We start from the raw sequence: 22,253 nt of genomic DNA on the forward strand, positions 1-22,253 counted from the left end.
GGCCTTGATTGCCTCCAGGGATGGGGCATCCTCATCCTCTCATGGCTACCTGTTCCAGTGCCTCACCACCCTCTGAGTGAAAAGCTTTCTCCTAATATCTAACCTAAATCTCCCCTGTCTTAGTTTAAAACCATTCCCCCTTTTCCTATCACTACCAACACATGTAAACAGGTGTTCCCCCTCCTGTTCATACACTCCCTTCAAGTACTGGAAGGCCACAATGAGGTCTCCCAGGAGTCTTCTCTTCTCCAAGCTAATAAGCCCAGTTCCCTCAACCTTTCTCCATAGGAGAGGTGCTCCAGCCCTCTGATCATCTTAGTGGCCCACCTGTTGACCCGTTCCAATAGCTCCACATCCTTCTTGTGCTGGGGGCACCAGGGCTGCATGCAGTATTCCAGGTGGGGTCTCAGAAGAGCAGAGTAGAGGGGGACAATCACCTCCCTCTCCTGGCTGGCCACCCCTTCTTTAATGCAGCCCAGGAAATAGTTGGCCTTCTGGGCTGCAAGTGCGCACTGCTGGCTCATGTCCAGCTTCTCGTCCATCAGGACCGCCAAGTCCTTCTCCACAGGGCCGCTCTCAAGTTCTTCTTCTCCCAGTCTATATAAATAACTGGGATAGCCCCAGCCTAAGTGCAACACCTTGCACTTGGCCTTGTTGAACCTCATTAGGTTCTCATGGGCCCACTTCTCCGGCGTGCCCAGGTCCCTTTGGATGGCATCCCTTCCCTCTATTGTATCGACTGCACCACTCAGCTTAGTGTCAGCTGCAAACTTTCTGAGGGTGCACACAATTCCATCGTCTATGTCATTGGTGAAGATGTTGAAGAGCACCGGTCCCAAGACCAACCCCTAAGGGACACCACTTGTGACCGACCTCCACCCAGACGTAGAAACGTTGGCCACAATGACTAGTACCCTTAAGGAATTTGGTCTTTGTAGGAGTGACAGAGAGGTGCGGTATTGGCAAGATCTTAGGAGGGTTTCCAGGAGCCCCCTCTCTCTAATTGTCATATCACCCACAACGAAGGTTTGATCCTGTCTGCCAGCTGATGAAGCAAACCTTTGAATTGCTGGAAGGTATGTTTGTGCAGGCCAATGCCCAGCTGGGTGAAGCTCTGATGGTATATTACCACTCTAAATATTTTGTTCTGCCCATCCCTCCTCCAAGCACATCTGCCAAAGCCACAAAGAGGAGGGAGTCCCAAAGAAGTCAAAGGGACAGGTGGCAGCCAGGGCAGCTTTTAGAGGGTGATGTGAACCTTGTTTAAATCTTGGCACGATGCAGGTAAATTCAGCCTTGGTGTGTATAATGGCGAGGGGAGGTGAATGGCGATGCGGAGTTTGTTTCCTTTCCTCTGAAAGGGCTTATGGAGAATCTTTCACTTGTCCTGAAAACACTGCAGAGGACAGGAATAGAGCAGGACGAGTACCCTCTTCCCAACTGGAGCATTCCTGTGGTGAAAAGTGTTATGTCTTGCAGGGTATTATGTGTGCATCACTGTGTCCTGAAGCCAAGTGGGTCTGGAGCAGCCCCGCAGGACTCCTCCAAAAATCCCACTCTGCTGCTGTGCAGGCTGTGCCTGGGGTGGTCCCAAGCCAATGATTGCTTTGTCCCTCCACCCTGGCCTCAAGCTGGGGAGACCGAGGTTGTGGCACACCAACAGCTCTGTTCTCAGTTCCCCCTTCCCACACTCTTGTCCTCCACAGGCACTGCTTTGCTCCTGCCACTCTGATCCTGCCTCAGGCAGAGTTAGGGGCACGTCTGGTGCCCTTGCTCATCTGGCTGCCCTTGTGAGGACTCCCAGAGCACGCGTGCTGCTGAGCAGGGTGGGTGAGGTGTCCTGTGGAAATCCTACCGAATATGTGCTTGTGCCTGCTGTGCTGTCAGTCTGGACAGCCAGGGCGCAAAGACATGGGCAGGCAGAGTGATATGTATCAATTACTCAGCATGTGCTTTTGTTATTGAAGCTCTCCAGCAGGAAGTCTTGGGAGGGCAGCAGCCTTCATTCCCAATTCTTGGAATTAAGATTTGTAAAGCAGGAAGGTACAAAGGGGAGAAGTACGGTTACAAAAGAAGAGCCAGGCACATTTCTCCCAAGAGCAATAGTTAATCTGAGGGAGAGTCTAAAACCAAGATTAGAGGTGCCTTGCCTAGAAATACAATGACTAACAGAACCTGAGTAAGCGCTGCGTTGAGGAGGGAGATTGATAATGCTGACCCTCACACCTGGAAGTCCGGCCTGAAACTTCAAGGCTAGGGAGGAGATGTACTCCAAATATCAGGACGAGTGCTGAAGCAAGGCTCCAGGGAGTAAGAGGCTCGCATTGCCTTAAGAGGTAGGACAATCCTCATCATTGTCTTCATCATCTCCTTGTGCTGACGTGTATTTTTGCCTGGAAACATTTTGGCCTCTAATCCTGTGACTTGAAAGAAGCCAGCGTGGCAGAATGGCTATGACATGAGCAAGGAAATGAAAAGGGAGCATTGCAGGGAACAAATAAATGCCAGAGATTCTTAAATTGTAATATTTTGCATGTGAGATGAGCTTGCTAGTAAAAACATTACCTGTGCAAATGGTGCCTCTGGGCCTGGGGCAGTCTGGAACAGTATAAAAAGTCATCCAACAGCAGGCTGCCTCATCCACTTCTCTTGCCTTCTCCTCCTTGGTGAACAAGGTGAGCTGCAAGTGCCTTCTCCTCACTCCCCTCTTGCTCTTCTTCTCCCCTTGGCCTTCTGGCCTCGACCGAGTCTTTGCCTCTGTGCAGCTTTGGTGTGGGCCTTGCCCCTTGATGCTGCTCCCTCCATCACTGTTCTACTTGCCACTGTGGGGGAAGGTGGGAGGAGGTCTTGGGCTGTCTTTGCAGGGGCCACTGGGGACACAGGCTCGCAAGCCCCTCTCTGTCCTCGCACAGCCTGTCGCTGCTCCCCAGACTATGCCTTCTGTCTTGGCCAGCAGGCTGTCAGGCTGCTGCTGACACGCTGCTTGTTCTTTCCCTGCCCTCTCTCCCAGGTGCGCCTCCATCCCACAGCCATGTCCTGCTACGATCTGTGCCGTCCCTGTGGCCCAACCCCGCTTGCCAACAGCTGCAACGAGCCCTGTGTCCGGCAGTGCCAGGACTCCCGTGTGGTGATCCAGCCCTCTCCCGTGGTGGTGACCCTGCCCGGCCCCATCCTCAGCTCCTTCCCCCAGAACACCGCAGTGGGATCCACCACCTCGGCTGCCGTTGGCAGCATTCTGAGTGAGGAGGGAGTGCCCATCTCCTCCGGGGGCTTTGGCCTCTCTGGCTTTGGTGGCCGCTACAGTGGCAGAAGGTGCCTGCCCTGCTAAAGCCCAGGTGGACGTCCAGTGAGCGCATCGACCAGGAAGCCCGAAGCCAGGTGCCGGACTGAGGACGGAGCTGCTGGCCAGGGTTTCCAGATGGGCTGAATACCCTCGTGGCCTCCTGCAGAGCAGAGAGGGAAGCCAGGGTGCCATCCTGTGCTGTCTGGAAACACGGCCAGCAGACATCTTCTTCTCCCGCTTTCTTCTCTGCATCATGAGTCCTTGTTGTCTCCTGCTGTTCTGTGCCATGGGTTCATCCGGAAGCAAGTCAAGAGTGCCCTGTTTCTTCTCCCTCTCTCCATGCAAGGGAGGAAGACGTGCATCCCGTTGTGGTGATGGGGGGTCTGACTGCCAGCTGTCCTTGTGGCAGCCTGGGCCGGATCCCTTCCTCCAAGTGCTGCTTTGATTCCTTCTTCAGACTCATTAAAGTTTTTGCTTCAAGGTAATCTGAGTCTCCTTATGTTCCTTTTCTATTGGGATGTCCAGTGAACCTTTCCAGGGGGAACTGTGATGTCTTGGAGTGGAAAAGCATGGGTGGATATGGTCCTAATGTGGATCTCCTTCATGCCTGTAGGAGATCATAGAATCAGAGAATGGCTTGGGTTGAAAAGGACCTTAAGTATCATCTAGTTTCAACCCCGCTACTCTGGACAGGGTTGTCAACCAGAAGAGCAGGCTGCCCAGAGACACTTCTAGCCTAGCCTGGCCTTGATTGCCTCCAGGGATGGGGCATCCTCATCCTCTCATGGCTACCTGTTCCAGTGCCTCACCACCCTCTGAGTGAAAAGCTTTCTCCTAATATCTAACCTAAATCTCCCCTGTCTTAGTTTAAAACCATTCCCCCTTTTCCTATCACTACCAACACATGTAAACAGGTGTTCCCCCTCCTGTTCATACACTCCCTTCAAGTACTGGAAGGCCACAATGAGGTCTCCCAGGAGTCTTCTCTTCTCCAAGCTAATAAGCCCAGTTCCCTCAACCTTTCTCCATAGGAGAGGTGCTCCAGCCCTCTGATCATCTTAGTGGCCCACCTGTTGACCCGTTCCAATAGCTCCACATCCTTCTTGTGCTGGGGGCACCAGGGCTGCATGCAGTATTCCAGGTGGGGTCTCAGAAGAGCAGAGTAGAGGGGGACAATCACCTCCCTCTCCTGGCTGGCCACCCCTTCTTTAATGCAGCCCAGGAAATAGTTGGCCTTCTGGGCTGCAAGTGCGCACTGCTGGCTCATGTCCAGCTTCTCGTCCATCAGGACCGCCAAGTCCTTCTCCACAGGGCCGCTCTCAAGTTCTTCTTCTCCCAGTCTATATAAATAACTGGGATAGCCCCAGCCTAAGTGCAACACCTTGCACTTGGCCTTGTTGAACCTCATTAGGTTCTCATGGGCCCACTTCTCCGGCGTGCCCAGGTCCCTTTGGATGGCATCCCTTCCCTCTATTGTATCGACTGCACCACTCAGCTTAGTGTCAGCTGCAAACTTTCTGAGGGTGCACACAATTCCATCGTCTATGTCATTGGTGAAGATGTTGAAGAGCACCGGTCCCAAGACCAACCCCTAAGGGACACCACTTGTGACCGACCTCCACCCAGACGTAGAAACGTTGGCCACAATGACTAGTACCCTTAAGGAATTTGGTCTTTGTAGGAGTGACAGAGAGGTGCGGTATTGGCAAGATCTTAGGAGGGTTTCCAGGAGCCCCCTCTCTCTAATTGTCATATCACCCACAACGAAGGTTTGATCCTGTCTGCCAGCTGATGAAGCAAACCTTTGAATTGCTGGAAGGTATGTTTGTGCAGGCCAATGCCCAGCTGGGTGAAGCTCTGATGGTATATTACCACTCTAAATATTTTGTTCTGCCCATCCCTCCTCCAAGCACATCTGCCAAAGCCACAAAGAGGAGGGAGTCCCAAAGAAGTCAAAGGGACAGGTGGCAGCCAGGGCAGCTTTTAGAGGGTGATGTGAACCTTGTTTAAATCTTGGCACGATGCAGGTAAATTCAGCCTTGGTGTGTATAATGGCGAGGGGAGGTGAATGGCGATGCGGAGTTTGTTTCCTTTCCTCTGAAAGGGCTTATGGAGAATCTTTCACTTGTCCTGAAAACACTGCAGAGGACAGGAATAGAGCAGGACGAGTACCCTCTTCCCAACTGGAGCATTCCTGTGGTGAAAAGTGTTATGTCTTGCAGGGTATTATGTGTGCATCACTGTGTCCTGAAGCCAAGTGGGTCTGGAGCAGCCCCGCAGGACTCCTCCAAAAATCCCACTCTGCTGCTGTGCAGGCTGTGCCTGGGGTGGTCCCAAGCCAATGATTGCTTTGTCCCTCCACCCTGGCCTCAAGCTGGGGAGACCGAGGTTGTGGCACACCAACAGCTCTGTTCTCAGTTCCCCCTTCCCACACTCTTGTCCTCCACAGGCACTGCTTTGCTCCTGCCACTCTGATCCTGCCTCAGGCAGAGTTAGGGGCACGTCTGGTGCCCTTGCTCATCTGGCTGCCCTTGTGAGGACTCCCAGAGCACGCGTGCTGCTGAGCAGGGTGGGTGAGGTGTCCTGTGGAAATCCTACCGAATATGTGCTTGTGCCTGCTGTGCTGTCAGTCTGGACAGCCAGGGCGCAAAGACATGGGCAGGCAGAGTGATATGTATCAATTACTCAGCATGTGCTTTTGTTATTGAAGCTCTCCAGCAGGAAGTCTTGGGAGGGCAGCAGCCTTCATTCCCAATTCTTGGAATTAAGATTTGTAAAGCAGGAAGGTACAAAGGGGAGAAGTACGGTTACAAAAGAAGAGCCAGGCACATTTCTCCCAAGAGCAATAGTTAATCTGAGGGAGAGTCTAAAACCAAGATTAGAGGTGCCTTGCCTAGAAATACAATGACTAACAGAACCTGAGTAAGCGCTGCGTTGAGGAGGGAGATTGATAATGCTGACCCTCACACCTGGAAGTCCGGCCTGAAACTTCAAGGCTAGGGAGGAGATGTACTCCAAATATCAGGACGAGTGCTGAAGCAAGGCTCCAGGGAGTAAGAGGCTCGCATTGCCTTAAGAGGTAGGACAATCCTCATCATTGTCTTCATCATCTCCTTGTGCTGACGTGTATTTTTGCCTGGAAACATTTTGGCCTCTAATCCTGTGACTTGAAAGAAGCCAGCGTGGCAGAATGGCTATGACATGAGCAAGGAAATGAAAAGGGAGCATTGCAGGGAACAAATAAATGCCAGAGATTCTTAAATTGTAATATTTTGCATGTGAGATGAGCTTGCTAGTAAAAACATTACCTGTGCAAATGGTGCCTCTGGGCCTGGGGCAGTCTGGAACAGTATAAAAAGTCATCCAACAGCAGGCTGCCTCATCCACTTCTCTTGCCTTCTCCTCCTTGGTGAACAAGGTGAGCTGCAAGTGCCTTCTCCTCACTCCCCTCTTGCTCTTCTTCTCCCCTTGGCCTTCTGGCCTCGACCGAGTCTTTGCCTCTGTGCAGCTTTGGTGTGGGCCTTGCCCCTTGATGCTGCTCCCTCCATCACTGTTCTACTTGCCACTGTGGGGGAAGGTGGGAGGAGGTCTTGGGCTGTCTTTGCAGGGGCCACTGGGGACACAGGCTCGCAAGCCCCTCTCTGTCCTCGCACAGCCTGTCGCTGCTCCCCAGACTATGCCTTCTGTCTTGGCCAGCAGGCTGTCAGGCTGCTGCTGACACGCTGCTTGTTCTTTCCCTGCCCTCTCTCCCAGGTGCGCCTCCATCCCACAGCCATGTCCTGCTACGATCTGTGCCGTCCCTGTGGCCCAACCCCGCTTGCCAACAGCTGCAACGAGCCCTGTGTCCGGCAGTGCCAGGACTCCCGTGTGGTGATCCAGCCCTCTCCCGTGGTGGTGACCCTGCCCGGCCCCATCCTCAGCTCCTTCCCCCAGAACACCGCAGTGGGATCCACCACCTCGGCTGCCGTTGGCAGCATTCTGAGTGAGGAGGGAGTGCCCATCTCCTCCGGGGGCTTTGGCCTCTCTGGCTTTGGTGGCCGCTACAGTGGCAGAAGGTGCCTGCCCTGCTAAAGCCCAGGTGGACGTCCAGTGAGCGCATCGACCAGGAAGCCCGAAGCCAGGTGCCGGACTGAGGACGGAGCTGCTGGCCAGGGTTTCCAGATGGGCTGAATACCCTCGTGGCCTCCTGCAGAGCAGAGAGGGAAGCCAGGGTGCCATCCTGTGCTGTCTGGAAACACGGCCAGCAGACATCTTCTTCTCCCGCTTTCTTCTCTGCATCATGAGTCCTTGTTGTCTCCTGCTGTTCTGTGCCATGGGTTCATCCGGAAGCAAGTCAAGAGTGCCCTGTTTCTTCTCCCTCTCTCCATGCAAGGGAGGAAGACGTGCATCCCGTTGTGGTGATGGGGGGTCTGACTGCCAGCTGTCCTTGTGGCAGCCTGGGCCGGATCCCTTCCTCCAAGTGCTGCTTTGATTCCTTCTTCAGACTCATTAAAGTTTTTGCTTCAAGGTAATCTGAGTCTCCTTATGTTCCTTTTCTATTGGGATGTCCAGTGAACCTTTCCAGGGGGAACTGTGATGTCTTGGAGTGGAAAAGCATGGGTGGATATGGTCCTAATGTGGATCTCCTTCATGCCTGTAGGAGATCATAGAATCAGAGAATGGCTTGGGTTGAAAAGGACCTTAAGTATCATCTAGTTTCAACCCCGCTACTCTGGACAGGGTTGTCAACCAGAAGAGCAGGCTGCCCAGAGACACTTCTAGCCTAGCCTGGCCTTGATTGCCTCCAGGGATGGGGCATCCTCATCCTCTCATGGCTACCTGTTCCAGTGCCTCACCACCCTCTGAGTGAAAAGCTTTCTCCTAATATCTAACCTAAATCTCCCCTGTCTTAGTTTAAAACCATTCCCCCTTTTCCTATCACTACCAACACATGTAAACAGGTGTTCCCCCTCCTGTTCATACACTCCCTTCAAGTACTGGAAGGCCACAATGAGGTCTCCCAGGAGTCTTCTCTTCTCCAAGCTAATAAGCCCAGTTCCCTCAACCTTTCTCCATAGGAGAGGTGCTCCAGCCCTCTGATCATCTTAGTGGCCCACCTGTTGACCCGTTCCAATAGCTCCACATCCTTCTTGTGCTGGGGGCACCAGGGCTGCATGCAGTATTCCAGGTGGGGTCTCAGAAGAGCAGAGTAGAGGGGGACAATCACCTCCCTCTCCTGGCTGGCCACCCCTTCTTTAATGCAGCCCAGGAAATAGTTGGCCTTCTGGGCTGCAAGTGCGCACTGCTGGCTCATGTCCAGCTTCTCGTCCATCAGGACCGCCAAGTCCTTCTCCACAGGGCCGCTCTCAAGTTCTTCTTCTCCCAGTCTATATAAATAACTGGGATAGCCCCAGCCTAAGTGCAACACCTTGCACTTGGCCTTGTTGAACCTCATTAGGTTCTCATGGGCCCACTTCTCCGGCGTGCCCAGGTCCCTTTGGATGGCATCCCTTCCCTCTATTGTATCGACTGCACCACTCAGCTTAGTGTCAGCTGCAAACTTTCTGAGGGTGCACACAATTCCATCGTCTATGTCATTGGTGAAGATGTTGAAGAGCACCGGTCCCAAGACCAACCCCTAAGGGACACCACTTGTGACCGACCTCCACCCAGACGTAGAAACGTTGGCCACAATGACTAGTACCCTTAAGGAATTTGGTCTTTGTAGGAGTGACAGAGAGGTGCGGTATTGGCAAGATCTTAGGAGGGTTTCCAGGAGCCCCCTCTCTCTAATTGTCATATCACCCACAACGAAGGTTTGATCCTGTCTGCCAGCTGATGAAGCAAACCTTTGAATTGCTGGAAGGTATGTTTGTGCAGGCCAATGCCCAGCTGGGTGAAGCTCTGATGGTATATTACCACTCTAAATATTTTGTTCTGCCCATCCCTCCTCCAAGCACATCTGCCAAAGCCACAAAGAGGAGGGAGTCCCAAAGAAGTCAAAGGGACAGGTGGCAGCCAGGGCAGCTTTTAGAGGGTGATGTGAACCTTGTTTAAATCTTGGCACGATGCAGGTAAATTCAGCCTTGGTGTGTATAATGGCGAGGGGAGGTGAATGGCGATGCGGAGTTTGTTTCCTTTCCTCTGAAAGGGCTTATGGAGAATCTTTCACTTGTCCTGAAAACACTGCAGAGGACAGGAATAGAGCAGGACGAGTACCCTCTTCCCAACTGGAGCATTCCTGTGGTGAAAAGTGTTATGTCTTGCAGGGTATTATGTGTGCATCACTGTGTCCTGAAGCCAAGTGGGTCTGGAGCAGCCCCGCAGGACTCCTCCAAAAATCCCACTCTGCTGCTGTGCAGGCTGTGCCTGGGGTGGTCCCAAGCCAATGATTGCTTTGTCCCTCCACCCTGGCCTCAAGCTGGGGAGACCGAGGTTGTGGCACACCAACAGCTCTGTTCTCAGTTCCCCCTTCCCACACTCTTGTCCTCCACAGGCACTGCTTTGCTCCTGCCACTCTGATCCTGCCTCAGGCAGAGTTAGGGGCACGTCTGGTGCCCTTGCTCATCTGGCTGCCCTTGTGAGGACTCCCAGAGCACGCGTGCTGCTGAGCAGGGTGGGTGAGGTGTCCTGTGGAAATCCTACCGAATATGTGCTTGTGCCTGCTGTGCTGTCAGTCTGGACAGCCAGGGCGCAAAGACATGGGCAGGCAGAGTGATATGTATCAATTACTCAGCATGTGCTTTTGTTATTGAAGCTCTCCAGCAGGAAGTCTTGGGAGGGCAGCAGCCTTCATTCCCAATTCTTGGAATTAAGATTTGTAAAGCAGGAAGGTACAAAGGGGAGAAGTACGGTTACAAAAGAAGAGCCAGGCACATTTCTCCCAAGAGCAATAGTTAATCTGAGGGAGAGTCTAAAACCAAGATTAGAGGTGCCTTGCCTAGAAATACAATGACTAACAGAACCTGAGTAAGCGCTGCGTTGAGGAGGGAGATTGATAATGCTGACCCTCACACCTGGAAGTCCGGCCTGAAACTTCAAGGCTAGGGAGGAGATGTACTCCAAATATCAGGACGAGTGCTGAAGCAAGGCTCCAGGGAGTAAGAGGCTCGCATTGCCTTAAGAGGTAGGACAATCCTCATCATTGTCTTCATCATCTCCTTGTGCTGACGTGTATTTTTGCCTGGAAACATTTTGGCCTCTAATCCTGTGACTTGAAAGAAGCCAGCGTGGCAGAATGGCTATGACATGAGCAAGGAAATGAAAAGGGAGCATTGCAGGGAACAAATAAATGCCAGAGATTCTTAAATTGTAATATTTTGCATGTGAGATGAGCTTGCTAGTAAAAACATTACCTGTGCAAATGGTGCCTCTGGGCCTGGGGCAGTCTGGAACAGTATAAAAAGTCATCCAACAGCAGGCTGCCTCATCCACTTCTCTTGCCTTCTCCTTGGTGAACAAGGTGAGCTGCAAGTGCCTTCTCCTCACTCCCCTCTTGCTCTTCTTCTCCCCTTGGCCTTCTGGCCTCGACCGAGTCTTTGCCTCTGTGCAGCTTTGGTGTGGGCCTTGCCCCTTGATGCTGCTCCCTCCATCACTGTTCTACTTGCCACTGTGGGGGAAGGTGGGAGGAGGTCTTGGGCTGTCTTTGCAGGGGCCACTGGGGACACAGGCTCGCAAGCCCCTCTCTGTCCTCGCACAGCCTGTCGCTGCTCCCCAGACTATGCCTTCTGTCTTGGCCAGCAGGCTGTCAGGCTGCTGCTGACACGCTGCTTGTTCTTTCCCTGCCCTCTCTCCCAGGTGCGCCTCCATCCCACAGCCATGTCCTGCTACGATCTGTGCCGTCCCTGTGGCCCAACCCCGCTTGCCAACAGCTGCAACGAGCCCTGTGTCCGGCAGTGCCAGGACTCCCGTGTGGTGATCCAGCCCTCTCCCGTGGTGGTGACCCTGCCCGGCCCCATCCTCAGCTCCTTCCCCCAGAACACCGCAGTGGGATCCACCACCTCGGCTGCCGTTGGCAGCATTCTGAGTGAGGAGGGAGTGCCCATCTCCTCCGGGGGCTTTGGCCTCTCTGGCTTTGGTGGCCGCTACAGTGGCAGAAGGTGCCTGCCCTGCTAAAGCCCAGGTGGACGTCCAGTGAGCGCATCGACCAGGAAGCCCGTAGCCAGGTGCCGGACTGAGGACGGAGCTGCTGGCCAGGGTTTCCAGATGGGCTGAATACCCTCGTGGCCTCCTGCAGAGCAGAGAGGGAAGCCAGGGTGCCAGCCTGTGCTGTCTGGAAACACGGCCAGCAGACATCTTCTTCTCCCGCTTTCTTCTCTGCATCATGAGTCCTTGTTGTCTCCTGCTGTTCTGTGCCATGGGTTCATCCGGAAGCAAGTCAAGAGTGCCCTGTTTCTTCTCCCTCTCTCCATGCAAGGGAGGAAGACGTGCATCCCGTTGTGGTGATGGGGGGTCTGACTGCCAGCTGTCCTTGTGGCAGCCTGGGCCGGATCCCTTCCTCCAAGTGCTGCTTTGATTCCTTCTTCAGACTCATTAAAGTTTTTGCTTCAAGGTAATCTGAGTCTCCTTATGTTCCTTTTCTATTGGGATGTCCAGTGAACCTTTCCAGGGGGAACTGTGATGTCTTGGAGTGGAAAAGCATGGGTGGATATGGTCCTAATGTGGATCTCCTTCATGCCTGTAGGAGATCATAGAATCAGAGAATGGCTTGGGTTGAAAAGGACCTTAAGTATCATCTAGTTTCAACCCCGCTACTCTGGACAGGGTTGTCAACCAGAAGAGCAGGCTGCCCAGAGACACTTCTAGCCTAGCCTGGCCTTGATTGCCTCCAGGGATGGGGCATCCTCATCCTCTCATGGCTACCTGTTCCAGTGCCTCACCACCCTCTGAGTGAAAAGCTTTCTCCTAATATCTAACCTAAATCTCCCCTGTCTTAGTTTAAAACCATTCCCCCTTTTCCTATCACTACCAACACATGTAAACAGGTGTTCCCCCTCCTGTTCATACACTCCCTTCAAGTACTGGAAGGCCACAATGAGGTCTCCCAGGAGTCTTCTCTTCTCCAAGCTAATAAGCCCAGTTCCCTCAACCTTTCTCCATAGGAGAGGTGCTCCAGCCCTCTGATCATCTTAGTGGCCCACCTGTTGACCCGTTCCAATAGCTCCACATCCTTCTTGTGCTGGGGGCACCAGGGCTGCATGCAGTATTCCAGGTGGGGTCTCAGAAGAGCAGAGTAGAGGGGGACAATCACCTCCCTCTCCTGGCTGGCCACCCCTTCTTTAATGCAGCCCAGGAAATAGTTGGCCTTCTGGGCTGCAAGTGCGCACTGCTGGCTCATGTCCAGCTTCTCGTCCATCAGGACCGCCAAGTCCTTCTCCACAGGGCCGCTCTCAAGTTCTTCTTCTCCCAGTCTATATAAATAACTGGGATAGCCCCAGCCTAAGTGCAACACCTTGCACTTGGCCTTGTTGAACCTCATTAGGTTCTCATGGGCCCACTTCTCCGGCGTGCCCAGGTCCCTTTGGATGGCATCCCTTCCCTCTATTGTATCGACTGCACCACTCAGCTTAGTGTCAGCTGCAAACTTTCTGAGGGTGCACACAATTCCATCGTCTATGTCATTGGTGAAGATGTTGAAGAGCACCGGTCCCAAGACCAACCCCTAAGGGACACCACTTGTGACCGACCTCCACCCAGACGTAGAAACGTTGGCCACAATGACTAGTACCCTTAAGGAATTTGGTCTTTGTAGGAGTGACAGAGAGGTGCGGTATTGGCAAGATCTTAGGAGGGTTTCCAGGAGCCCCCTCTCTCTAATTGTCATATCACCCACAACGAAGGTTTGATCCTGTCTGCCAGCTGATGAAGCAAACCTTTGAATTGCTGGAAGGTATGTTTGTGCAGGCCAATGCCCAGCTGGGTGAAGCTCTGATGGTATATTACCACTCTAAATATTTTGTTCTGCCCATCCCTCCTCCAAGCACATCTGCCAAAGCCACAAAGAGGAGGGAGTCCCAAAGAAGTCAAAGGGACAGGTGGCAGCCAGGGCAGCTTTTAGAGGGTGATGTGAACCTTGTTTAAATCTTGGCACGATGCAGGTAAATTCAGCCTTGGTGTGTATAATGGCGAGGGGAGGTGAATGGCGATGCGGAGTTTGTTTCCTTTCCTCTGAAAGGGCTTATGGAGAATCTTTCACTTGTCCTGAAAACACTGCAGAGGACAGGAATAGAGCAGGACGAGTACCCTCTTCCCAACTGGAGCATTCCTGTGGTGAAAAGTGTTATGTCTTGCGGGGTATTATGTGTGCATCACTGTGTCCTGAAGCCAAGTGGGTCTGGAGCAGCCCCGCAGGACTCCTCCAAAAATCCCACTCTGCTGCTGTGCAGGCTGTGCCTGGGGTGGTCCCAAGCCAATGATTGCTTTGTCCCTCCACCCTGGCCTCAAGCTGGGGAGACCGAGGTTGTGGCACACCAACAGCTCTGTTCTCAGTTCCCCCTTCCCACACTCTTGTCCTCCACAGGCACTGCTTTGCTCCTGCCACTCTGATCCTGCCTCAGGCAGAGTTAGGGGCACGTCTGGTGCCCTTGCTCATCTGGCTGCCCTTGTGAGGACTCCCAGAGCACGCGTGCTGCTGAGCAGGGTGGGTGAGGTGTCCTGTGGAAATCCTACCGAATATGTGCTTGTGCCTGCTGTGCTGTCAGTCTGGACAGCCAGGGCGCAAAGACATGGGCAGGCAGAGTGATATGTATCAATTACTCAGCATGTGCTTTTGTTATTGAAGCTCTCCAGCAGGAAGTCTTGGGAGGGCAGCAGCCTTCATTCCCAATTCTTGGAATTAAGATTTGTAAAGCAGGAAGGTACAAAGGGGAGAAGTACGGTTACAAAAGAAGAGCCAGGCACATTTCTCCCAAGAGCAATAGTTAATCTGAGGGAGAGTCTAAAACCAAGATTAGAGGTGCCTTGCCTAGAAATACAATGACTAACAGAACCTGAGTAAGCGCTGCGTTGAGGAGGGAGATTGATAATGCTGACCCTCACACCTGGAAGTCCGGCCTGAAACTTCAAGGCTAGGGAGGAGATGTACTCCAAATATCAGGACGAGTGCTGAAGCAAGGCTCCAGGGAGTAAGAGGCTCGCATTGCCTTAAGAGGTAGGACAATCCTCATCATTGTCTTCATCATCTCCTTGTGCTGACGTGTATTTTTGCCTGGAAACATTTTGGCCTCTAATCCTGTGACTTGAAAGAAGCCAGCGTGGCAGAATGGCTATGACATGAGCAAGGAAATGAAAAGGGAGCATTGCAGGGAACAAATAAATGCCAGAGATTCTTAAATTGTAATATTTTGCATGTGAGATGAGCTTGCTAGTAAAAACATTACCTGTGCAAATGGTGCCTCTGGGCCTGGGGCAGTCTGGAACAGTATAAAAAGTCATCCAACAGCAGGCTGCCTCATCCACTTCTCTTGCCTTCTCCTCCTTGGTGAACAAGGTGAGCTGCAAGTGCCTTCTCCTCACTCCCCTCTTGCTCTTCTTCTCCCCTTGGCCTTCTGGCCTTGACCGAGTCTTTGCCTCTGTGCAGCTTTGGTGTGGGCCTTGCCCCTTGACGCTGCTCCCTCCATCACTGTTCTGCATGCCACTGTGGGGGAAGGTGGGAGGAGGTCTTGGGCTGTCTTTGCAGGGGCCCTTGGGGACACAGGCTCGCAAGCCCCTCTCTGTCCTCGCACAGCCTGTCGCTTCTCCCCAGACTATGCCTTCTGTCTTGGCCAGCAGGCTGTCAGGCTGCTGCTGACACGCTGCTTGTTCTTTCCCTGCCCTCTCTCCCAGGTGCGCCTCCATCCCACAGCCATGTCCTGCTACGATCTGTGCCGTCCCTGTGGCCCAACCCCGCTTGCCAACAGCTGCAACGAGCCCTGTGTCCGGCAGTGCCAGGACTCCCGTGTGGTGATCCAGCCCTCTCCCGTGGTGGTGACCCTGCCCGGCCCCATCCTCAGCTCCTTCCCCCAGAACACCGCAGTGGGATCCACCACCTCGGCTGCCGTTGGCAGCATTCTGAGTGAGGAGGGAGTGCCCATCTCCTCCGGGGGCTTTGGCCTCTCTGGCTTTGGTGGCCGCTACAGTGGCAGAAGGTGCCTGCCCTGCTAAAGCCCAGGTGGACGTCCAGTGAGCGCATCGACCAGGAAGCCCGTAGCCAGGTGCCGGACTGAGGACGGAGCTGCTGGCCAGGGTTTCCAGATGGGCTGAATAGCCTCGTGGCCTCCTGCAGAGCAGAGAGGGAAGCCAGGGTGCCAGCCTGTGCTGTCTGGAAACACGGCCAGCAGACATTTTCTTCTCCCGCTTTCTTCTCTGCATCATGAGTCCTTGTTGTCTCCTGCTGTTCTGTGCCATGGGTTCATCCGGAAGCAAGTCAAGAGTGCCCTGTTTCTTCTCCCTCTCTCCATGCAAGGGAGGAAGACGTGCATCCCGTTGTGGTGATGGGGGGTCTGACTGCCAGCTGTCCTTGTGGCAGCCTGGGCCATATCCCTTCCTCCAAGTGCTGCTTTGATTCCTTCTTCAGACTCATTAAAGTTTTTGCTTCAAGGTAATCTGAGTCTCCTTATGTTCCTTTTCTATTGGGATGTCCAGTGAACCTTTCCAGGGGGAACTGTGATGTCTTGGAGTGGAAAAGCATGGGTGGATATGGTCCTAATGTGGATCTCCTTCATGCCTGTAGGAGATCATAGAATCAGAGAATGGCTTGGGTTGAAAAGGACCTTAAGTATCATCTAGTTTCAACCCCGCTACTCTGGACAGGGTTGTCAACCAGAAGAGCAGGCTGCCCAGAGACACTTCTAGCCTAGCCTGGCCTTGATTGCCTCCAGGGATGGGGCATCCTCATCCTCTCATGGCTACCTGTTCCAGTGCCTCACCACCCTCTGAGTGAAAAGCTTTCTCCTAATATCTAACCTAAATCTCCCCTGTCTTAGTTTAAAACCATTCCCCCTTTTCCTATCACTACCAACACATGTAAACAGGTGTTCCCCCTCCTGTTCATACACTCCCTTCAAGTACTGGAAGGCCACAATGAGGTCTCCCAGGAGTCTTCTCTTCTCCAAGCTAATAAGCCCAGTTCCCTCAACCTTTCTCCATAGGAGAGGTGCTCCAGCCCTCTGATCATCTTAGTGGCCCACCTGTTGACCCGTTCCAATAGCTCCACATCCTTCTTGTGCTGGGGGCACCAGGGCTGCATGCAGTATTCCAGGTGGGGTCTCAGAAGAGCAGAGTAGAGGGGGACAATCACCTCCCTCTCCTGGCTGGCCACCCCTTCTTTAATGCAGCCCAGGAAATAGTTGGCCTTCTGGGCTGCAAGTGCGCACTGCTGGCTCATGTCCAGCTTCTCGTCCATCAGGACCGCCAAGTCCTTCTCCACAGGGCCGCTCTCAAGTTCTTCTTCTCCCAGTCTATATAAATAACTGGGATAGCCCCAGCCTAAGTGCAACACCTTGCACTTGGCCTTGTTGAACCTCATTAGGTTCTCATGGGCCCACTTCTCCGGCGTGCCCAGGTCCCTTTGGATGGCATCCCTTCCCTCTATTGTATCGACTGCACCACTCAGCTTAGTGTCAGCTGCAAACTTTCTGAGGGTGCACACAATTCCATCGTCTATGTCATTGGTGAAGATGTTGAAGAGCACCGGTCCCAAGACCAACCCCTAAGGGACACCACTTGTGACCGACCTCCACCCAGACGTAGAAACGTTGGCCACAATGACTAGTACCCTTAAGGAATTTGGTCTTTGTAGGAGTGACAGAGAGGTGCGGTATTGGCAAGATCTTAGGAGGGTTTCCAGGAGCCCCCTCTCTCTAATTGTCATATCACCCACAACGAAGGTTTGATCCTGTCTGCCAGCTGATGAAGCAAACCTTTGAATTGCTGGAAGGTATGTTTGTGCAGGCCAATGCCCAGCTGGGTGAAGCTCTGATGGTATATTACCACTCTAAATATTTTGTTCTGCCCATCCCTCCTCCAAGCACATCTGCCAAAGCCACAAAGAGGAGGGAGTCCCAAAGAAGTCAAAGGGACAGGTGGCAGCCAGGGCAGCTTTTAGAGGGTGATGTGAACCTTGTTTAAATCTTGGCACGATGCAGGTAAATTCAGCCTTGGTGTGTATAATGGCGAGGGGAGGTGAATGGCGATGCGGAGTTTGTTTCCTTTCCTCTGAAAGGGCTTATGGAGAATCTTTCACTTGTCCTGAAAACACTGCAGAGGACAGGAATAGAGCAGGACGAGTACCCTCTTCCCAACTGGAGCATTCCTGTGGTGAAAAGTGTTATGTCTTGCGGGGTATTATGTGTGCATCACTGTGTCCTGAAGCCAAGTGGGTCTGGAGCAGCCCCGCAGGACTCCTCCAAAAATCCCACTCTGCTGCTGTGCAGGCTGTGCCTGGGGTGGTCCCAAGCCAATGATTGCTTTGTCCCTCCACCCTGGCCTCAAGCTGGGGAGACCGAGGTTGTGGCACACCAACAGCTCTGTTCTCAGTTCCCCCTTCCCACACTCTTGTCCTCCACAGGCACTGCTTTGCTCCTGCCACTCTGATCCTGCCTCAGGCAGAGTTAGGGGCACGTCTGGTGCCCTTGCTCATCTGGCTGCCCTTGTGAGGACTCCCAGAGCACGCGTGCTGCTGAGCAGGGTGGGTGAGGTGTCCTGTGGAAATCCTACCGAATATGTGCTTGTGCCTGCTGTGCTGTCAGTCTGGACAGCCAGGGCGCAAAGACATGGGCAGGCAGAGTGATATGTATCAATTACTCAGCATGTGCTTTTGTTATTGAAGCTCTCCAGCAGGAAGTCTTGGGAGGGCAGCAGCCTTCATTCCCAATTCTTGGAATTAAGATTTGTAAAGCAGGAAGGTACAAAGGGGAGAAGTACGGTTACAAAAGAAGAGCCAGGCACATTTCTCCCAAGAGCAATAGTTAATCTGAGGGAGAGTCTAAAACCAAGATTAGAGGTGCCTTGCCTAGAAATACAATGACTAACAGAACCTGAGTAAGCGCTGCGTTGAGGAGGGAGATTGATAATGCTGACCCTCACACCTGGAAGTCCGGCCTGAAACTTCAAGGCTAGGGAGGAGATGTACTCCAAATATCAGGACGAGTGCTGAAGCAAGGCTCCAGGGAGTAAGAGGCTCGCATTGCCTTAAGAGGTAGGACAATCCTCATCATTGTCTTCATCATCTCCTTGTGCTGACGTGTATTTTTGCCTGGAAACATTTTGGCCTCTAATCCTGTGACTTGAAAGAAGCCAGCGTGGCAGAATGGCTATGACATGAGCAAGGAAATGAAAAGGGAGCATTGCAGGGAACAAATAAATGCCAGAGATTCTTAAATTGTAATATTTTGCATGTGAGATGAGCTTGCTAGTAAAAACATTACCTGTGCAAATGGTGCCTCTGGGCCTGGGGCAGTCTGGAACAGTATAAAAAGTCATCCAACAGCAGGCTGCCTCATCCACTTCTCTTGCCTTCTCCTCCTTGGTGAACAAGGTGAGCTGCAAGTGCCTTCTCCTCACTCCCCTCTTGCTCTTCTTCTCCCCTTGGCCTTCTGGCCTTGACCGAGTCTTTGCCTCTGTGCAGCTTTGGTGTGGGCCTTGCCCCTTGACGCTGCTCCCTCCATCACTGTTCTGCATGCCACTGTGGGGGAAGGTGGGAGGAGGTCTTGGGCTGTCTTTGCAGGGGCCCTTGGGGACACAGGCTCGCAAGCCCCTCTCTGTCCTCGCACAGCCTGTCGCTTCTCCCCAGACTATGCCTTCTGTCTTGGCCAGCAGGCTGTCAGGCTGCTGCTGACACGCTGCTTGTTCTTTCCCTGCCCTCTCTCCCAGGTGCGTCTCCATCCCACAGCCATGTCCTGCTACGATCTGTGCCGTCCCTGTGGCCCAACCCCGCTTGCCAACAGCTGCAACGAGCCCTGTGTCCGGCAGTGCCAGGACTCCCGTGTGGTGATCCAGCCCTCTCCCGTGGTGGTGACCCTGCCCGGCCCCATCCTCAGCTCCTTCCCCCAGAACACCGCAGTGGGATCCACCACCTCGGCTGCCGTTGGCAGCATTCTGAGTGAGGAGGGAGTGCCCATCTCCTCCGGGGGCTTTGGCCTCTCTGGCTTTGGTGGCCGCTACAGTGGCAGAAGGTGCCTGCCCTGCTAAAGCCCAGGTGGACGTCCAGTGAGCGCATCGACCAGGAAGCCCGAAGCCAGGTGCCGGACTGAGGACGGAGCTGCTGGCCAGGGTTTCCAGATGGGCTGAATAGCCTCGTGGCCTCCTGCAGAGCAGAGAGGGAAGCCAGGGTGCCAGCCTGTGCTGTCTGGAAACACGGCCAGCAGACATTTTCTTCTCCCGCTTTCTTCTCTGCATCATGAGTCCTTGTTGTCTCCTGCTGTTCTGTGCCATGGGTTCATCCGGAAGCAAGTCAAGAGTGCCCTGTTTCTTCTCCCTCTCTCCATGCAAGGGAGGAAGACGTGCATCCCGTTGTGGTGATGGGGGGTCTGACTGCCAGCTGTCCTTGTGGCAGCCTGGGCCGGATCCCTTCCTCCAAGTGCTGCTTTGATTCCTTCTTCAGACTCATTAAAGTTTTTGCTTCAAGGTAATCTGAGTCTCCTTATGTTCCTTTTCTATTGGGATGTCCAGTGAACCTTTCCAGGGGGAACTGTGATGTCTTGGAGTGGAAAAGCATGGGTGGATATGGTCCTAATGTGGATCTCCTTCATGCCTGTAGGAGATCATAGAATCAGAGAATGGCTTGGGTTGAAAAGGACCTTAAGTATCATCTAGTTTCAACCCCGCTACTCTGGACAGGGTTGTCAACCAGAAGAGCAGGCTGCCCAGAGACACTTCTAGCCTAGCCTGGCCTTGATTGCCTCCAGGGATGGGGCATCCTCATCCTCTCATGGCTACCTGTTCCAGTGCCTCACCACCCTCTGAGTGAAAAGCTTTCTCCTAATATCTAACCTAAATCTCCCCTGTCTTAGTTTAAAACCATTCCCCCTTTTCCTATCACTACCAACACATGTAAACAGGTGTTCCCCCTCCTGTTCATACACTCCCTTCAAGTACTGGAAGGCCACAATGAGGTCTCCCAGGAGTCTTCTCTTCTCCAAGCTAATAAGCCCAGTTCCCTCAACCTTTCTCCATAGGAGAGGTGCTCCAGCCCTCTGATCATCTTAGTGGCCCACCTGTTGACCCGTTCCAATAGCTCCACATCCTTCTTGTGCTGGGGGCACCAGGGCTGCATGCAGTATTCCAGGTGGGGTCTCAGAAGAGCAGAGTAGAGGGGGACAATCACCTCCCTCTCCTGGCTGGCCACCCCTTCTTTAATGCAGCCCAGGAAATAGTTGGCCTTCTGGGCTGCAAGTGCGCACTGCTGGCTCATGTCCAGCTTCTCGTCCATCAGGACCGCCAAGTCCTTCTCCACAGGGCCGCTCTCAAGTTCTTCTTCTCCCAGTCTATATAAATAACTGGGATAGCCCCAGCCTAAGTGCAACACCTTGCACTTGGCCTTGTTGAACCTCATTAGGTTCTCATGGGCCCACTTCTCCGGCGTGCCCAGGTCCCTTTGGATGGCATCCCTTCCCTCTATTGTATCGACTGCACCACTCAGCTTAGTGTCAGCTGCAAACTTTCTGAGGGTGCACACAATTCCATCGTCTATGTCATTGGTGAAGATGTTGAAGAGCACCGGTCCCAAGACCAACCCCTAAGGGACACCACTTGTGACCGACCTCCACCCAGACGTAGAAACGTTGGCCACAATGACTAGTACCCTTAAGGAATTTGGTCTTTGTAGGAGTGACAGAGAGGTGCGGTATTGGCAAGATCTTAGGAGGGTTTCCAGGAGCCCCCTCTCTCTAATTGTCATATCACCCACAACGAAGGTTTGATCCTGTCTGCCAGCTGATGAAGCAAACCTTTGAATTGCTGGAAGGTATGTTTGTGCAGGCCAATGCCCAGCTGGGTGAAGCTCTGATGGTATATTACCACTCTAAATATTTTGTTCTGCCCATCCCTCCTCCAAGCACATCTGCCAAAGCCACAAAGAGGAGGGAGTCCCAAAGAAGTCAAAGGGACAGGTGGCAGCCAGGGCAGCTTTTAGAGGGTGATGTGAACCTTGTTTAAATCTTGGCACGATGCAGGTAAATTCAGCCTTGGTGTGTATAATGGCGAGGGGAGGTGAATGGCGATGCGGAGTTTGTTTCCTTTCCTCTGAAAGGGCTTATGGAGAATCTTTCACTTGTCCTGAAAACACTGCAGAGGACAGGAATAGAGCAGGACGAGTACCCTCTTCCCAACTGGAGCATTCCTGTGGTGAAAAGTGTTATGTCTTGCAGGGTATTATGTGTGCATCACTGTGTCCTGAAGCCAAGTGGGTCTGGAGCAGCCCCGCAGGACTCCTCCAAAAATCCCACTCTGCTGCTGTGCAGGCTGTGCCTGGGGTGGTCCCAAGCCAATGATTGCTTTGTCCCTCCACCCTGGCCTCAAGCTGGGGAGACCGAGGTTGTGGCACACCAACAGCTCTGTTCTCAGTTCCCCCTTCCCACACTCTTGTCCTCCACAGGCACTGCTTTGCTCCTGCCACTCTGATCCTGCCTCAGGCAGAGTTAGGGGCACGTCTGGTGCCCTTGCTCATCTGGCTGCCCTTGTGAGGACTCCCAGAGCACGCGTGCTGCTGAGCAGGGTGGGTGAGGTGTCCTGTGGAAATCCTACCAAATATGTGCTTGTGCCTGCTGTGCTGTCAGTCTGGACAGCCAGGGCGCAAAGACATGGGCAGGCAGAGTGATGTGTATCAATTACTCAGCATGTGCTTTTGTTATTGAAGCTCTCCAGCAGGAAGTCTTGGGAGGGCAGCAGCCTTCATTCCCAATTCTTGGAATTAAGATTTGTAAAGCAGGAAGGTACAAAGGGGAGAAGTACGGTTACAAAAGAAGAGCCAGGCACATTTCTCCCAAGAGCAATAGTTAATCTGAGGGAGAGTCTA

At 53.1% G+C, this 22,253-nt stretch overlaps 5 protein-coding genes across 5 annotated transcripts; all 5 read left to right on the forward strand.

Annotated features, from left to right (window-relative positions):
- Positions 1-2,856: 2,856 nt before the first annotated feature.
- LOC310887520 (feather beta keratin-like) lies at positions 2,857-6,744 on the forward strand. Its single transcript, XM_083813515.1, has one exon. It carries the CDS (start codon positions 3,032-3,034, stop codon positions 3,326-3,328), a length of 297 nt encoding a protein of 98 aa, XP_083669641.1. The 5' UTR covers positions 2,857-3,031; the 3' UTR covers positions 3,329-6,744.
- A 138-nt stretch (positions 6,745-6,882) lies between these two features.
- LOC310887521 (feather beta keratin-like) lies at positions 6,883-10,674 on the forward strand. Its single transcript, XM_083813516.1, has one exon. The coding sequence runs from the start codon at positions 7,058-7,060 to the stop codon at positions 7,352-7,354; it is 297 nt and encodes a 98-aa protein (XP_083669642.1). The 5' UTR covers positions 6,883-7,057; the 3' UTR covers positions 7,355-10,674.
- Positions 10,675-10,706: 32 nt separating this feature from the next.
- Positions 10,707-11,817, forward strand: LOC310887507 (feather beta keratin-like). Its single transcript, XM_083813503.1, has 2 exons — positions 10,707-10,724; positions 11,060-11,817. Exon 2 carries the CDS (start codon positions 11,081-11,083, stop codon positions 11,375-11,377), a length of 297 nt encoding a protein of 98 aa, XP_083669629.1. The 5' UTR covers positions 10,707-10,724; positions 11,060-11,080; the 3' UTR covers positions 11,378-11,817.
- A 3,189-nt stretch (positions 11,818-15,006) lies between these two features.
- On the forward strand, positions 15,007-15,782 carry LOC310887522 (feather beta keratin-like). Its single transcript, XM_083813517.1, has one exon. It carries the CDS (start codon positions 15,107-15,109, stop codon positions 15,401-15,403), a length of 297 nt encoding a protein of 98 aa, XP_083669643.1. The 5' UTR covers positions 15,007-15,106; the 3' UTR covers positions 15,404-15,782.
- A 106-nt stretch (positions 15,783-15,888) lies between these two features.
- On the forward strand, positions 15,889-19,830 carry LOC310887518 (feather beta keratin-like). Its single transcript, XM_083813513.1, has one exon. It carries the CDS (start codon positions 19,133-19,135, stop codon positions 19,427-19,429), a length of 297 nt encoding a protein of 98 aa, XP_083669639.1. The 5' UTR covers positions 15,889-19,132; the 3' UTR covers positions 19,430-19,830.
- Positions 19,831-22,253: the final 2,423 nt, after the last annotated feature.

This window comes from Anser anser (assembly GCF_964211835.1).
Source record: "Anser anser genome assembly, chromosome: 28".
NCBI classification, from domain to species: domain Eukaryota; kingdom Metazoa; phylum Chordata; class Aves; order Anseriformes; family Anatidae; genus Anser; species Anser anser.

Excerpts from the sequence above, each read along its gene's own strand:
- LOC310887518 (XM_083813513.1), top strand. The coding sequence starts at position 19,133 with ATGTCCTGCTACGATCTGTGCCGTCCCTGTGGCCCAACCCCGCTTGCC.
- LOC310887507 (XM_083813503.1), top strand. The coding sequence starts at position 11,081 with ATGTCCTGCTACGATCTGTGCCGTCCCTGTGGCCCAACCCCGCTTGCC.
- LOC310887521 (XM_083813516.1), top strand. The coding sequence starts at position 7,058 with ATGTCCTGCTACGATCTGTGCCGTCCCTGTGGCCCAACCCCGCTTGCC.
- LOC310887520 (XM_083813515.1), top strand. The coding sequence starts at position 3,032 with ATGTCCTGCTACGATCTGTGCCGTCCCTGTGGCCCAACCCCGCTTGCC.
- LOC310887522 (XM_083813517.1), top strand. The coding sequence starts at position 15,107 with ATGTCCTGCTACGATCTGTGCCGTCCCTGTGGCCCAACCCCGCTTGCC.